General features: G+C 41.0%; 1 protein-coding gene across 15 annotated transcripts in view; it reads right to left on the reverse strand.

Annotated features, from left to right (window-relative positions):
* Positions 1-18,244, reverse strand: part of SYNE1 (spectrin repeat containing nuclear envelope protein 1) — a 561,745-nt gene that overhangs the window by 455,048 nt on the left and 88,453 nt on the right. For all 15 annotated transcript variants that reach the window (XM_055134197.1, XM_055134196.1, XM_055134206.1 and 12 more), the window contains exon 3: positions 7,889-7,950. In XM_055134197.1, the coding sequence (XP_054990172.1) occupies positions 7,889-7,950 (62 nt within the window). The remainder of the gene's footprint in view (positions 1-7,888; positions 7,951-18,244) is intronic.

Consider the following 18,244-nt stretch of genomic DNA (forward strand, 5'->3'; position numbering starts at 1 on the left):
CTGGACAGAGAGAAGAAGCAAATGCAGAAAGAAAACAGTGACCCAGACCCAGTCTGACCCAGTAAATAACAGACGGAGGAGGGATCAGAACTGACTGTAACTATGGCTCCATCATTGTGGGTAGACTGCTTAGCCCCAGGATGGACCACTGGCCTTGGCCATTAACAAGCAAAATAGAAGAGGAATGATCACTGCAAGAAGCTCTGGAGGAAAGAGAAGTTCTGATGAGACAGGACAAGCTGCTCGTCTGGGATGCTTTGTTCTTGTGAGATATACTTTAAAAATTTTATTCAACATGTGGCTTAGTCCCTGGTGTCTGGGGAGACAGCTGTGTCACTGAGAGGTAATCAGAAGATGAGGAGGAAACCTGTAGGAAGCTGGGAGACCCTGGGGATGACCTCAGCCTCGTAGAGCCTGGCTGATGACGGCAGTGCACAGGCTTATTTTCATGTGTGCTGTGAGCATGTGGGAATGCCTCCATCTGTTGTCCATGGCCATGGATGACAGAGTTGAGGAGACAGGCACGCTCTGACATTGCAGAATAGTTGGGGGGGGGGGCAAAATGGCCACAGTGAGAGGATGTCTGGCCACAGAAACAGCAGGAAAAGTGAAAAGACAGGACCCTGATCTTGAGGCTGGATCAAAGGCATGAAACTGACCTTCATTCTATTGCAAGACAAGACACATCTCAGAAGTAAGTGAGCATATAATAATCCCTCCTATCCCACAGGGTACACATACCATGACCCCAGTAAGCAGCCGTGGGTTTTTGTGGATGGTAGCACTGCAGCACTGTCGTCCCGTTGCTCATTGATTTGCTTGAGCGGGCACCAGTAACGTCTCCATTGTGAGACTTGATGTTACTGTTTTTGGCATATCAAATACGCCACAGGGAGCTTGCCAGGGTATTTTTCATATAGGAATAGTTTTTAAAGGAAATAGTTTAATTTGATTACAAATACCAGTAAGCAACTAACAATACTAACATAGGGGGCAGGAGAGAAGAGAGTAGATGAGTGTGGTACTTGGAAAAACTCAGGCTCAATCTCTGACACCCCATAATGTCCCTCAGAGTTCCATCAGGAGTGACCCCTGAGTGCAGAGCCAGAATTAGGCCACAGCCACATGCGGTCCTCAAATAAACATAAAACTAACAACAATAATAAAATTTACAATTATAACAAAGTAAAATTATGTATAACAAAAGTTTCATGAATTAGTTTTTTCTATATATAAAAATATTGAAAGCATTTACACTTAATAAATGTTGTATATAAAAATGTCGAGAACATTTTTATTCAGTAATTGAAATATCCAACTTAGTTCATTTATTACTTATGCTGTGTCATGTGGCACATCATTTTATCTCGAAGTAGAAGAAAAAAAACAAAATGTTTTTTTCTTCCCTCTCTCTCTTTCAAAACATCTTACCTTACTGAATATTTTGGACCACATGTGAAACTTCAGAAAACAATCCCTCTAGTAAGAATAGTATACCCCCTTGGAACAGAGATGGAGTATATGTCCATTCAAATTTTGTGTTCTTATGTCAGTTTTCCCTCAGTGAGATTGTGCTGGGCAAGGTGTACAGGTCACATGTGTTTTTACAAGGATAGGTTATAGACAGAAACAGAAATGTGAATGGGGATGAAAATGGGGTAGGGACATTTTTTTATTAATTTTTGAAACACAATATATCACTTTCACTTTAGCATACTGTAAATCACTATGTCTAATTCCCACTTAAAGGGGATAAAGACTAAATTCAATCTAATGTATGGAAGAAACATTAAAAAATATTTAAACATAGTTTTCAATCTACCATATTTAGATGGGAAATTAGTGTATTAACAAAAAACAACTCTAGGTATCCTTTATAAAAGTTAACCATTGTCAAACTTTGGCATAAAAATAGAGTCAATGAACATAAAATAGGCATTAGGTGTTGGCTTAATTTTGAATATCATGCTAAGAAGACAACACAGACTAAGTCTATTCATACACTATGGATAAAGATATTTTATAATTTTTCTACTACAAATTATAGTGATTGCCACCAGATCAGTCATTTACACAGATACTTCAACTACACAGCATGAATTGAAAACTCTATAGGCTATTTTGCCTGAATATAAGTTACTCAGAGCATGCAACAATTGAAACTATATTTGTGGCACAAATTTACTATGGTGTCTTACTGGAGATAGACATAAAGAAAATTTTATTTTAATAAACTGATTCCTGAATCTACTGATATTTTCTTCTATTACCCAGTATAAGTTTTGATTCATCGAGTTTCCTTATAAAGAAAGGGAACAATATCATTCATACGTAGTATATAGAGAAACAAAACAAGGGTAGAGACAATTTCAAATGATGACAAATCCTGGGCCCTGGATTAGAGAACTCTGTGTACAATTTGGGGGGAGTGGGGAGGTTCACAGGGAGGGAGGGGTCTCCAGAAGAGTGAGTGAAGGCAATAATGAGGTGAACTGGCAGGAACACAAGGGCATTAATGAAGAGTGTTGGATACTTCAGTGGGGGTGAGGTAAAGTGACTCTGTACACAAAAACTGTTAAGTGTCAGTACTTATTAGCAGATAAGTTAAACATCAATAAATGTTTTCCAAAGGTAGAGGTCTGGGGCTCACATGCTAGTCCAGTGGTAGGGAGTGCTCCCTCCCCCTCACTATAGTGTCACACTCATGCTCCGGTGGCCACATGGTGCCAGGAACTGACCCAATGCTAGACATTTGCCCTGACCTCTACACTGTGCATTGCTCCACTCACTCCTCAAAACCATTGGGAGCACCCCCCAGCACAAGGAGGAGTCACTACCAAGCGCTGCTGGATGTGGCTCAGTTAGCACCCCATAAAATATAATCAGAGAAAATGCACAGCACAGCAGAGCTTGGCAAGCTACCCATGGCATATTTGATATGCCAAAAACAGTAACAATAATGGGTCTCATTCCCCTGACCTTGAACGCAACAGGGACAAATGGAGACACTACTGGCACCCACTCAAGCAAATCGATGAAAAACGTGACGACAGTGATACAGAGATAGAGTGAATCAGAGAAAATACATTTATGAATATATGACTATAAAAGGCTGGAGCGATAGCACAGGGGTAGGGCATTTGCCTTGCATGCAGCGGACCCGGGTTTGATTCCTCCACCCTGCTCAGAGAGCCTGGCAAGCTACCGAGAGTATTTCGCCCACATGGCAAAGCCTGGCAAGCTACCCATGGTATATTCAATATGCCAAAACCGGTAACAACAAGTCTCACAATGGAGTCTCATTACTGGTGCCCGTTCGAGCAAATTGATGAGCAATGGAATGACAGTGATACAGTGATGACTATAAATATATCTTATTTATGAACCTATGACTACACCGTAGGTAAAATAGATAGCCTGAGAGCGAGTTCTAAATTTTAAGGATGTGAGGAAACATCTTATTTTCTTTGTAAAAGCATAAGTTGTTGCGACCATCTAGGGCGAAAATCATAGAACTGAGGATGTACATAGCTAACAACAGAAATTTCACTTGTAACTAAAAATACAAGCTTCACATTAAATTACATGAGACAGTTTTCAGGAATTAAGTACTTATCAATAACAAGCATCTAGGATGAGGTTGGGAGATGAAGGCTGACAGTACAAAAGGGGAGGGCAGAGGAGGAGAATGTGGGAAGGGGAAAGGGAGGTGGGAAGAAAGGAAGGGAGTGGGAGGAAGATGATAAAAAGATCTGGAAATGGAAACTCTAAAGATGGGAGAGAGAGGAGGGAATTGTGTGATCAGTTCTGAGACAAAGAGAGGCATAAACTGACTCTACAGCAATCCTAAAATGTAATTGCCAAGGCAGGTTAATGGGGTCAGATTTGATGTTCAGAATATTTTTCAAATGTAAGTGATTCAGAAAGGGAAAATATTCTCCCATGAATATGTGGGTTTGGCTTTTTGACAATATACCACAATGCTGGTATAAATAAGCACAGGATGACAAGTACAGATTCTCATTCTTTTGCTTCCATTTTCAATTTTCTAAGTGACCTATGAACGGAGGAGGAACCAGAATCGCAACCCCAAAGGGAGTAAAGAAAAGAACAAAATATTCTATACCAAATTAAGCAGTGATACCCTGAATAATTTTCTGAATCATTCAAAATGGTATCAATGCTGAAAAAATGTGCAAGGTAGAAAAAACTTATGAATTTTAAGTTCCTTTGTTTGTTTGTTTATTTTTGGGGGGTCACACCCTAGCAGTACTTGGGGCTTACTCCTGGCCCTGCACTTAGCGGCCACTTCTGGAAAGATTGGAGAACCACCTGGGATGCCAGGAGTGGTACCTTGTCAGCCACATACCAGGCAAACACCTTCACCACTGGAATATCCTTCCAGCATCCAGAGACTTGGGATTTATCTAGATCGAAATCTCAGAGACATCAGGCAAACAGAAATGCATGGTATCAAATAACCAGCGAAGCGCTAAGTACAGTGTCAAAAATTCATCATCATTTCCATTTTTTGGCCATGTGACATCTTTACAGGTCTAATAAAATGGGAGAGCAAGAGCTTTTGCTCTCACTGTTTTGTTAACCACTCCTGTCAGATACTCATCTTTGTGCCTGGAGTCATTTGCAATTATGAAAAAAATCCCAAGAATTGATATATATCTGAAATACTTAACTGCTGGGCCGGGAAGATGCCTCAATTTGCTAAGCTGGAGCTAGGTGGTACTAGGTACCACTCCCGGTTCTATGTCTATCATGTGGTGCTCCCCTGAGCACCACCAAGGGGAACCCTGGATAAGGAGCTGGCCCATCCACACTGCTGGGTGTGACCCCCAAAACAAAACACAAACCACACCACATACACAAAAATACTACGGATTGTTAGAAGATGAGAGAGGAAACGGTACACAGTAATTTCAGAGCTGTTCCACTGTGACTACAGAAGGTTCTGGAAGAGTTCTCCACCATCGCAAAAGCAGGAGGGAGAGGGCTGGGCTTGAGTCAGAGGACTGGACTCTGGGGAGAAGTGACCAGGAGGCAGGCCACCTGCCCACAAGTGCTCAGAAACAACCTTCCACAGGAGTGAGCATCTCTCCAGACTCAGGCCCCTGGGAACTGCATGGGAATAGCAGGCGCGCCGGGGGAGGAGGGCAGGAAAGGATGCACGTGCTAGTTACCACCCAAACAGTGGGGATAATTCCAGATGATGATAGAAAATGAGAGGTCTGGGGCTCTAGGGTCCTTCCTGGACTGTACACGAGGCCCACATTCATTTTTCCTTCAAGTATCCAGTCACTGTTACTATCACTGTCATCCCGTTGTTCATTGAGTTGCTCAAGCGGGCGCCAGTAATGTCTCCATTCATCCTTATCACGTCCTAGTGTAGCCCAGTGGTGTATTGGGGGCTCTTTCAGGATCAGGGGAATGAGGACCATCATTGTTACTGTTTTTGGCATATGCAGTATGCCCCGAGTAGCTTGCCAGGCTCTGCCATGTGGGTGGGATACTTTCGGTAGCTTGCTGGGCTCTCCGAGAGGGATGGAGGGTTTGGGGGTGGCTTCTAATTGCCTTTACAGGTGTTTCCAGTCAGGGATATATGTGTATTTCCTCTATGATTTATTGCCTAATGTCTGAATCCCATCAATATGGTGTGGTAATTATGGAAAATGAGTAGGGAGTGTCTTACGATGTGTTGCTTATCCAGTAGGTGCAGAAATCCTACTTTTAAAAAAATCACCGCTACTCAATCTCTATTTAAAAATAAATATTAAAAATAATTATAATTTCCACCAGAACAAAAAAATAGTTTTCACTTTACATTGTTATAGAATTTTTTAAAGTTCTTCTCATAAGTGCATGACAAATAGGAGCCAGAGTGATAGTCCAATGGGCAGGGCATTCGCCTTACATGTGGACAACCTAGATTCGATCCCAAGTCGTTCCCCGGGCACCACCAGGAGTAACCCTTGAGCATCACCAGGCATGGCCCCAAAACAAAATAACAAAATAATAAGTGCATGATAAATATTAAATAATGTGTTTATATATTGACTCTACATCTAGTTTTGGTAATTTATCCTAAGAAGAAAAAAATCCACACAGCTGCTCAAAGATATATATGACTGAGGTCTGTCCCTCTATATTTTTATAAAATGAAACAATTAAAACCCACTTAAGAAAGGTCATGAGAAGTTTCCTGGCTAATGAATATCTTATAATTGACATGACTTTTTATGTTACAATAAGAAATATTATTCAGCTACTAAAATAACTTCATAGCTCTGTATCTGACATGGGAAGATATGCTGTATGAAAAAAGACAGCAAAATATCTTATAAATCATTTATTTTATCTATGTGAAGAACAGTGGTAAGCAACATGTCAGAGATAGTTCCATTGGGATTATGTAGATAATTTTTAATTTTTTTACTCTGTAAAAAGGTTATGAATTCTTAACATTGACATTTAATATGCTTATAATACAAATACAGAAAGTCTCTTGCCCACACGCCTGGCTGTCTTCCCCAGGGCTCCTTGGAGGGGATGGGCTCCAGCTTCCCTCTCCGCCCCGAGCAGAGCTCCCAGTGGCCAAAGACCACCGGAACCTAGCTACAGCCAGGCTCAAGGCCCCTCTCCACACATTCGAACAGGCCTCACGCATGAAGGTACAGGCAGAGGAACCCAGGTGTGTGTAATCCCATCAACGGCCAACATCCAGAGACTTAAAAGCAAGCTCCGAGAAGCTGCTTTGTGGCCGCTCGATTATAACCTATTTCCCCCTCTGGGAGAAATTGGCAAGCTACTGAGAGTTTCCTGCCCACATGGGACAGCCTTGCAAGCCTCCCTCGGTGTATTCATATGCTAAAGCCAGTAATAAGCTGATCTCATTCCCCTGACCCTGAAAGAGCCTCCAGTGCAGCATGGTTGGGAAGGCCGAGTAAAGAGAGGCTTCTAAAATCTCAGGGATAGGATGAATTGAGAGGTTACTGAGCCTGCTCAAGAAATTAACGATCAATGGGATTTCATGATCATGATGATCATGATAATACAAATATACAATGAGTGTTTCATTTTAGAGAAAACAAACATTCCTAACAATTCTATAATGCAAGCAAAGAGATGGTAACACTTCCCTAGGTGTAAGAATAAGCTCCCAAAACCATTCGTTAGATTTTCGAAGGGCAGATTCTCGGTGCAGCCATTGACCAGAGAATTCCCTTCTTGAACAGAGGACTGTTGGAAAGAGACTGTGGGAGAAATCTCCTCAGTTTGTCTTGAATCCAGACACACTCTTCTCATCTCTGCTGGAATAAAATCTTTTCCAGTCCTAGGAAAGTGTCTAACTTTTTATCCTGTCTCAAATAGAAACTCAATAGGTAATTAATTAGTTAAATGGAAGCAAATAGACTGCACACTTTGAGCTGTAAATTTATGAGACAGAGTGTTAGAGAGAGAGACAGAGAGAGGGACAGAGACAGAGTGTGTGTGACTTCACACAGGTGAGGTATGTGTTATACCATTGGGATACATCCCTGACACATACTCTGAACTATAAAAAAAGTTTTGGGGAAGTTCCTATCAAATATTGCTCATAGGGTTTCTAGGACACAACTGAAGCATCTCAGCAAAAGGATCCTCTAAAGGGGTTCAGATATTTGTTCTATCACCTGTTGCAGACAGGAAGTAGCTTGACTCTATTTATTTGTTCCCAGAAGCATTGTTAACAAATGTCACACTTTAGTGACAATTTAATCTACAGGATTGTCAATGTCACTGATTAGTAATAAAGACAATAGCATCCCTGTGGAGAGGGCATGCAGTGATTAATTATCTCAAAGTAAAAACTTAGAGCTTTGGGTTTCTTCTTTACCTTAGCCAGATGAGAGTTGATCCATTTTGTGAAAGTGCGTTTTTGGACAATCTCTTGCTCATCTAGAAAAGAAAAAGCAACAATAGAGTTAGACCAAAGAACATATCAGTAATTCATACAATTAAAGAAACTCAACTACACAACAATTTTAAAAATCAGGGATTTTTTAAACTTAAACTAAAAAATCAGGGATTTTTTAAACTTAAAAAAACCCTGATTTTTAAAATTACTACTGGAGTAGTTGCTGGCACTACTGGAATCCACTCAAGCAAATCTAAGATCAATGAGATGACAAGCGATGATGATGATGATGACAAGGGTTTTTTAAAATTCATTTCTTAAAATTTCTATTTGAACAGTTTTGTACAACTTCAAATACATTCATTAAACTTTTCCTTTACAATTATCACCAAGGACCAAAGAGATAAACCTAGATTTGTTCTGAGTCTAGGTGGCACATGGTCCCCTGAGTACTACCAGGAGCAATCCCTGAACACGAAGTTGGGAGTAGCTCCAGAGCACCACCAGGTATTGTGTGCCGGATTTTTTTTTCATCGATTTTTTTTTTGCTCGAGCGGGCACCAGTAACATCTCCATTGTGAGACTTGTTGTTACTGTTTTTGGCACAAATAAATAATTACCAAATCCTTTAACAGTTACAGTATATTAAACCTATATTCAACTAATTTACTAAAATTTCACCAACCACCCCTCAATAGAGCTGTAGTTTGGGGGGTATTTTTGGATAGAAAGTTCACAGGGACAATGGGAAAGGATGTTTACCCAATTCCCATTGAATAAGAAGTTGATATCAAGGACATACAAGACATACATAGTTGATCTCTACAAAAAGAAGACATCCAACCCCATCAGAAAATGAGGTGATGAAGTGAACAGAAACTTTCTCAAAGAAGATATCCGAATGGCCAAGAGGCACATGAAAAAATGGTCTTCCTCACTAATCATCAGGGATATGCAGATCAAAACAACAATGAGATATTATCTTACACCACAAAGACTGGTACACATCCAAAAGAACAAAAGCAACTTGTGCTGGCGTGGATGTGGGGAGACAGGGACTCTCCTTCACTGCTGGTGGGAATGCCGACTGGTTCAGCCCTATTGGAAAACAGTATGGACGATCCTCAAAAAATTAGAAATTGAGCTCCCATTTGACCCAGCTATACCACTTCTGGAAATATATTCTGGAAAGGCAAAAGAGTATAGTAGAAATGACATCTGCACTTGCATGTTCATTACTGCACTGTGTACAATAGCCAAAATCTGGAAAACACCCAAGTGCCCAAGAACAGATGACTGGTTAAAGAAACTTCGGTACATCTACACCATGAAATACTATGCAGCTGTTAGAAAAGATGAAATCATGAAATTTGCATATAAATGGACCAACATGGAAAGTATCATGTTAAGTGAAATGAGTCAGAAAGAGAGGGACAGACATAGAAAGATTGCACTCATCTGTGGAATATAAAGCAACAGAATGGGAGACTAAAACCCAAGAATAGTAGACATAAGGACCAGGAGGTCTACTCCATGGCTTGGAAGCTGGCCTCCCATGCTGGGGGAAAAGGCAGCTCAGATAGAGAAGGGAACACCAAGTAAAGGGTATTTGGAGGACCAGCTCGGGTTGAGAGATGCGAGTCCAACGTAGACTATAGATTGAACACAATGGCCACTCAATGCCTCTAGTGCAAACTATACACCCAAAAGGAAAGAGAGAACAAAAGGGAATGCCCTGCTACAGAGGCAGGGTGGGGTGGGGGGAGGGGTTGAGGTGGGGGGAGGGATACTGGGATCATTGGTGGTGGAGAATGGGCACTGGTAGAGGGATGGGTACTCGATCATTGTGTGAAACGCAAGCGCGAAAGTTTGTAAGTATGTAACTGTACCCCATAGTGATTCACTAATAAAAAACATTTTTTTTTAAAAAAAGCAAGTTCACAGGGACAATGTACTCCACTTCATACTAGGTGCAAAGAGATACAGAGTGATGAGCAGGATTGTTCTCCACCATGAACCATCTCAAGGAGAAGACGGACAAGCAAGGAGACAAGCAAGGGCGCGGCGTACTGGAGAGCAGTCCAGCCACACAGCAAGAGCCAGCAGCCAATGGGCAACCTCACAGGGACACATCCCAGACCCTCAATAACCCCAGTTACCTCCTGCCACTCCCCTCCAGCCTATACAGGTGCTCTCTCTTTCTCCCTCTCCCTCCCTCTTTGTCTCTCTCCCCCTTCCTCTCCCCCTCCCTCTCTCCCCTTTTAGGCATTATTATAGAAATACTGATGGAGCTTCATGCTCCTGCATCCCGTTAGTTATGCAGCACACACCTGAGCTCATGGGAGAGAGAAGTAAATCTCCACCTGCCTTGGAGAAGCAAACAACCCTGTGTGACAGTTCTTGGAAAGGGCCCAAGGCAGGGAACTGCAGGCTGCCCTAGGAGGGAAGGCAGCTTCCAGATGCAGCTGGAAGTTACCAGGTCCTCAGTTCTATACATTCAGGGGAATGCCCTCTGCTAAGGATTGGAATGAGTTGGAAAGTGACTTCTGTGGCTCGCTGACACTGGGATTGTGGGTGGGTGTGAGAAAACCATTGATGCTGTGTCTGAACTCCTCACCCACAGGAGATGCGAAATCCAAAATTCACGTTTTCAATGGTTATCCTTTGGTGGGACTTTGGTATGCAGCAAGAGAAAACTAAAACAGTTTTTCAATGAAAGAATAAAGAGAAAGCATAATCTGATACCTTTCAAAGAAAAGGTGAATTTTATTCCTCCAATTGATCTTGAGTACCAAGAGTTTGTTGCAGATCAGATGTTATGAGGAACAGCTATAATTTCACTCCTCACTTCTTATGTGATGATACTCATTAAACACAATATGAACTTTGAGAAAGCAACCTTTCAGCTAAAGTTGAAATAGAAATCTGGAGAACTATAATTGATTCCTAGAATCAACCCCTACTGAGCTCAGAACATTTGAGTAGAATATAAACCCATGAACACAGTCAGTTTGCTCCCGATGTCTACCTATATGACAAATACTGTTGGATCCTGGCACCACATATGATCCCTTGAGTGACTGCCCAGAGTCATTCCTGAGGACAGAGCCAGAAATAACCCCGGAGCACTGCTGGGTGGTGTGCCCACGGTGTAAAACACATTTATTAAAAGGAAAAAATGAACAAATTGGCTAAGGAAGTGCTGCAGACTATATAACAGATCCTGATCCAAGGAACTGATAAAACAGTGACAGAGAGGTGTGTGTCTGACTATTTTTTTCATAGCAATGTGTTAGTTTCGGTAATGGAGGGAGAAATAAAGTGAACACAAGCACATTACACTTCTTTTTTTTTATTAGTTTATTTTTAATTAGAGAGTCATCGTGAGGGTACAGTTACAGATCCATACATCTTTGTGCTCATGTTTCCCCCATACAAAGTTCAATAACCCATCCCTTCACCAGTGCCCATTCTCCACCACCAGTAAACCCAACATCCCTCCCCCCCTCCCCAGTCCCGTCTCCCCCCACCCCACCCTGCCACTATGGCAGGGAATTCCCTTTTGTTCTCTCTCTCTGACTAGGTGTTGTGGTTTGCAATAAAGGTGTTGAGTGGCCATTGTGCTCTATTTCTCGGCTCACTGATACTTTTCCTCTGTATCTTGTCATTTTAAGACAAGATCATTCCACATGCTGAAACGGAGCTCCACTTAGGGCAATTATATCTGACCACTGAGGGTCTGGAGCTTGACTACAGCCAACAGTTCTCTCCCTGATGAGTCACAGCCACAGTGCTTTGCTCATTTCTGGCATCTGTGGTGTGTTCAGGTGACACTGTCCTTTAACTTGGAGACACAGAGATCTCAGGAAATGGTTAGCTGTAATATCTGGGACCTTCAATCAATTGTGGAAATTTTTTCTGGAAAAATTTGAACTGCATTTTCTCTTGCCACCTAGAATGAGAATCCCCATACCCATCATTTATAAAACAATGACGCAGAATTCTATGGTCACTAGCTTATAAATAACATGACAACATGAAAATGTATTCCAATAGCCCATGAACAGATGGGATTTTAAAATGCTAACAGTAACTGAAATTGGCACACTTTGATGTATTTAACAAATCCTTGTACAAGGTTTATTTCTGAGTGATATAGCACATCCTACATGAGTGTACATGTAACATTTATTTTTGTCAGAAACACAAAAATATATAGAGAAAAATATTAAATTCCTAGGCCTAGAGTTGCTTAATGTCTCTATTAATATGCGGTATCAAAAAGAAAGGTTTTGAACACTTTTATAGAGTTGTTAAGTCTGAAGTTGCCGTCTGACATAAATACCTGGGTATCATATAGTTTGCACCAGTTCTGAGGAATTTTTTTTCAGTTTTCTCAGATTATCATTACTCCCTTTAATAACAGCGATAACATAAATAAATCATGTATTTCAACTAACTACAAATGTTAATATGAAACAGGTAATATGCTACTTTAAAAATCATACTACATACCTAATTGTAATAGTATTTTTTGACATTTTTGATGAAGATGCTTTTACATCAATAAAATGTTTTCATTGATCAAGAAAAAACAAAACCAGGGTCAGAGATGTGATTCAGTAGCAGAGTCTTTGCCTCACATGTGTGAGGTCCTGAGTTTGAGTTCTGGTACCAGAAAAAAGAAAAAGTTCAAAAGAACCATTTTACAGTCTTCCAAAAAAAAAAAAAGATGATGACATAGTTCATAGTCAAATAAATAGCTACCATCAAAACATTTGTCTTTAATATATACATATATATACATATATACATATATATATTGGTCTTGAGATCAGAAATATCAGTTCCACTTATAAAGCACCATTAACGTTGTTAAACATGAGTAGACCCTAAGGTACACTGTCTATTTCAGTGTCAAGAATTTCTTGACACTGAAATTCTGAACAAACAATTCAGAATGACCCAAATGCTATGATTTTAAAATTAAACCTAAAAGTAAAATCAAACTATAGAACCAGATTATGTCTGCTTGTGAAAAAATTTGTCCACCAATTCTCATACCCCAGGCCATAAAGTCCTTGCAATAGTTCCATGTCTCTCTCCTATCAGAAGACGAGACACTGTGAGCCTGGGGAAGAGAAGGAAAGAGCGGGCAGGAGTGTGGCAGCCCGCAGCACTCGCTTTGACACATCTGGTGGCGTGAGTGACCCCCATCACTTTTGAGGGCGGGCTTTCGGAAGCCTGTGAGTCTCTGTTGGTTCCCTTGGAGCTCTCCCTAAAAACACCCTCCAAGAAGCTGGTCTAGCCTCTAGAACGAAAGAGGTCACTGCAAGTGGACTCAAAATTTCAGGTTTCCACCAGCACCTTGACCAGATCACATATGGAGGGTCCTGTCAATTCTCCAGTCTCATAAAGAAGCCCAGAGGCAACACTCACCCACCCATGGGGCAGGAAAATGATAATCATAATTGGAAGTCTTGTAAAGCCGTTAAGTTTACAGGGAAGTTAGCACAGACAAATGGAAAGACCTTCCAGCTGGGAGCATGGGGCTGATTTAGTGACAAGAAGGGCATGGGAACAGGGGGAGGAGGCTTGAGGAAATAGAGAGTTTCCTGAGGCTCCAAGCATGGGAGGGCATTCAGAGACTGGAGCTGGGCCACAGGAGCCATATATGTTACACGCAGTAGCTGTCACCTACAGTAACTTGGACTCGTGCATCCAAAAAAGATTCCCCTGGTGATTAACACTCACAACTATCCCTTCACTAGTCCACATTTCCCACCAGCAACGACGCCAGGTTCCCGTCCCCAATCTGCCTTAATGGCACATGCTTTTCTCTTTCTCTCCTTTTCCTTCTATGGATGAGCTACTGTTTCATGAAGAAGATAATGAATATTCTCTGTAGCTGGATTAAAAGAACCATGTGCTAATATGAGACTAACACCCAAGGACAGTATTAGACAAGGGCCAGGAAGATTGCTCCACAGTTGGAAGCCTGCCTCATGAGCTGGGGGAGAAGGCAGCTGGGATAGAGAAGGGGTTGCTAAGTCAATTATGGTTGGAGGGAAAATTCAGATTTGGAGATGTGTGCTGAAAGTACAAAAAGGACCAAACATGATGGCCTCTCAGTATCTGCACTGCAAACCATAATGCCCAAAAGTTGAGAGAGAATAAGAAGGAAATTGCTAAAGGCAAGGGAAGGAGTCAGGTGGGGTGGGAAGGAGGGATACTGGAAATTGGTGGTAGAAAATGTACACTGGTGGAGGGATGGGTGAAATTCAATCATGAAAGCTTTGTAACTGTATCTAACAGTGATTAAATTGAAAAGGGGAGACGGGATAGAGAAACCACGCTGGGCTTCAGAATGACATTTGCCCACAAGTGCTAGGATCTTTCTCCCTGCCCCTTCTTTGAGCAAAGCATCTTCCACGATGGTCCTGCCCCTCTCATCATCACATGCTGGAAGAACAGGAAACAGTAACTTCTCTTTTTAGTTTACAGGCTGGGGATTAAAAGGACTTTTATCCAAGGAGCCTCATCTGTCTTTGGATGAGATGCAGATCAATCATACAATGCTGTACCTAAAACTTGATGTCTTCATTTGAGGAGACTTTTGATACCAAGAGAGGGGTAAGTGTATATTTCACATATATAAAGAAAAGAAAAGTGGGTGCTGGAGTGATAGTAGAGTGGGTAGGGTTCTTGCCTTGCACACACCCGACCTGGTTCAATCCATAGCTTGCCATATGGTTCCTGAAACACTGTCAGGAGTAATTCCTGCAATGCAGAGCCAGGAGTAATCCATGAGCATTTGCAGGTGCAAAACAACACCCTCTAGCCAAAAAAAGAAAATAGGAAGGAGGAAGGAAATGAGGAAAGGAGGGAGGAATGGAGGGAGGTAAGGAGGGAGCAAATGAAGGAAGGAAGGGAGGAAGGAAGGGAGGGAGGGGGAAGGAGGGAGGGAAGGAGGGAGGGAAGGAGGGAGGGAGGGAGGGAGGGAGGAAGGAACTAAAATACTAATGACCAGAAGATGGATTTTAAATTATGGTCACAAAATCCTCCGGTCCCAATATGCATCGTCTTATCCAATGTCACTTTGTCCTTCCTCCTCCAGTTAAGAAGATAAGTGATTTCTCCTCTCCTTGAATTGGAGCTAGTATCATGCATGCTTTGATCAATAATACAGCAGAAACAACTTTACATCATCCAACTCTAGGGATTAAGAAGTTTTAAAGTTTCTGTTTTCACTGTTTTAGATTGCTAACTAAAATTGTCATGAAGGAATTTTGTCTAATTAGAAGAGAAGGAATAAAATGCTGTATTCTAGAGCCAGGACCAGCTACCAGACAGGGGGATAATAGGATCTTGGAGCTTCTAGTTCAGCTAAGCCTGTAGATGAACACATTTCATCAAGTGAAGTTAGATGACTAACCAGGAACTTTCTAAGTTTTCAAAGTAAAAGCATCAATTAATTTCCTATTCCTTTCTCCTATATATACCCAATTACAGATTTATCTTAGAATGAAAGAATTTTTCTATTATTTTATCCACAGGGAAATTCACTGTCTTAGCACAATACTTTGTACATGTATCCTTAAAATATCCATATTTATTTGTAAACTAGTCAACCCCTATTTCATCAGAAACACTGAATTATTTTAAATCACTGAGCTTTGAATGTTATATTACAGAGAAAGTGATAGCTAAAAGGCGTGCATTTGTATTACACATATATATTACAGTATCCACATTTTTCCACAACAGGAAGAGTTTGTTTGTTGGTTTGATTTATCTCTTGAGCCACTGATGTCCTTATCAGATTAGAAAAGGAAAAAGGTGTCAGAAGACAGGACCAAGTTACTCTGCCTACCCTCTTAACAGATTAATGGAAGAGTATGGAAAGAAGAGGTCAACATCCTCTAGAGAGGAAGAATTGAGGCAAATACAAAATGAGCAAAGAGAATTTCCAGGAGATTTGGTTTATGTTGAGAGTTTTAATCACTGCTGCAATATTTTTCAAGCAAGTATCTATACATACATAGTGCTCCTAAGACTTTAATTTGCAGGAGCCAGAGATATATAGTAAAGGGTTTAAAAGCATGTGGCCTATCCAAGTTTGATTCTATTCTTCAAGTACAACTGGAAGCTCCCCCTAATCACAGACCATTATTAGATGTGGCCCTCAACCCCTTCCCTCTGAAGAAAAAAGGTGTTTCTTTTGAATATAAAACCAGAGACCAGTTCTGAAGAGCACTGTTTCATTAATGTGACAGCTTCAAAATTTGGTAGCATCTTGCATTTAGTGCAATGCATGAGATGAGACTAATCCAGTGTTCTTGGTTCTTCACAGTTTCCGAGGGTCCAGTGAGCAGCAGGGGCCTTTGGCCAGAATAACCCTGCCTTATATTAAGCTCTCTGGGCCATGATAGGATGTTTAGCTGCATCCCTGCCATCCACCCCTTAGGTGAGAGCAGCATTCTGTTTGCCCAAATTTGTGACAATTAAAAATGTCTCTGAAACTGCCAAGGCATTTCTGGGAAGAAGCAGCATCCTGGCAGAGAGTAACAAGATTAATGATGCCCTTTGCATCCTTGCATGGCACTGTAAATAAGCTGTTATGAACATCCGAAATTCACATGTATGACAATTGTATTGTTACTGTCTAGCTAACTAGTCCCAAAAGCTTTACCATCTTGGTCTATTCCTATGTATATGTTTATTTATATGTATATGTATAGTCCTATGTATATGTATATGTTTATTTAGACAGCAATTCTTTACCATTACATATAATACACAGATATACATACATGTAGGAAGTGCCAAAAGGAAGCATAGATCTTTGCTTAAAACATTACATAGAAGTTACATGATTTTTCTAATATGAATAAAGTACCCTATGGTGTTTAAGATATTCACTTGAATCAGAAGTTTGTTTTTATTTAACTGTGGAGCAATAGCATAGCAGGTAGAGTGTTTGCCTTGCATCCCGCTGACCCAGGTTCGATTCCTCTGTGCCTCTCGGAGAGCCCGGCAAGCTACTGAGAGTATCTCGCCCACACAGCAGAGCCTGGCAAGCTACCCATGGTGTATTCAATATGCCAAAAACAGTAACAAGTCTCACAATTGAGATGTTACTGGTGCCCGCTCGAGCAAATTGATGAGCAACAGGATGACAGTGACAATGACAGTTAAAACTCTTAAAAAAAGTAGAAGAAAAATAGTTAATTATCTTCAATACCTTACTATTAGTCAAATTTAGATCTGAGCCATTACTAAAAACAACTAAACTTGTAAATATATTGTTCAAGTAACAATTTTATTTAGGAAGTATGAGAGACAGAAGAGAGATGAGAGAGTGGAGGAACAAAGGAATGGAATTACACATCCCACACTGAGATGTGGGCAACTCCAAAGTTGAATTAGCTGATGACAGTTTAAATTTATCACTAGAAAAGCAGAAGAATTATATAGCATATGTCAGTTATCCAAATATGTTTAAATAAATAGTTAAGATGATCTGAATATATTTGTTGGGAAGCTGTATGAAACATGCCTGACTTTTCAAGGAAAGTAGGTCAGAAAATGTTACAGGCTGTTGTCCTGTCGAGACGTTAGAGATGAAAGGAAGAGGAACTCATGAAGAATTTTAATTGGGTGTGAATGGGGCCCGGGGCCCTGGAGTCAACAGCATTATCAGTGCATAATGATGCCTAAACATGCCTCTATTTCATCACTTTCAAAATAAATTATTGCTTAAGGTACTGTGATTTACATTATTGTTTATGATGGTTTAATGTGTGCATACATCCAAAATCACAGCAATCACCAGGATACCCATCTCCCCCCTTCAAGGACTCCAGTGTCCCTCCCTTTCAACCCTCCCCCCCATGTAAACTCAGTTGTCTGGGTCAGTTTTCCCTTTGTGTTGCCTTTGGCCCACTGTTGCTAACTTGCTATGTATCTTTAAGTCTCACATCTGAAAGAGACCATTTTGTAACTATCTGTTCCTTCTTACTGACTTCACTAGGCATGGTATCCTCTGGTTCTACTCATGTTGCTGAAATTGCATGATTTTGTTCTTACTTACTCTGTGTTGTATTCTAGTACATACATACATACATACACACACACACACACACACACACACACACACATATATATATATATATATATTTAGCATAGCGGGTAAGGCTTTTGCCTTGCATGCTGCCGACCCGGATTCAATTCCTCCGCCCCTCTCGGAGAGCCAGGCATGCTACCGAGAGTATCCCGCCTGCACAGCAGAGCCTGGCAAGCTCCCCATAGTGTATTCAATATGCCAAAAACAGT

This window comes from Sorex araneus, chromosome 4 (assembly GCF_027595985.1).
Source record: "Sorex araneus isolate mSorAra2 chromosome 4, mSorAra2.pri, whole genome shotgun sequence".
In the NCBI taxonomy this organism is placed as follows: Eukaryota; Metazoa; Chordata; class Mammalia; order Eulipotyphla; family Soricidae; genus Sorex; species Sorex araneus.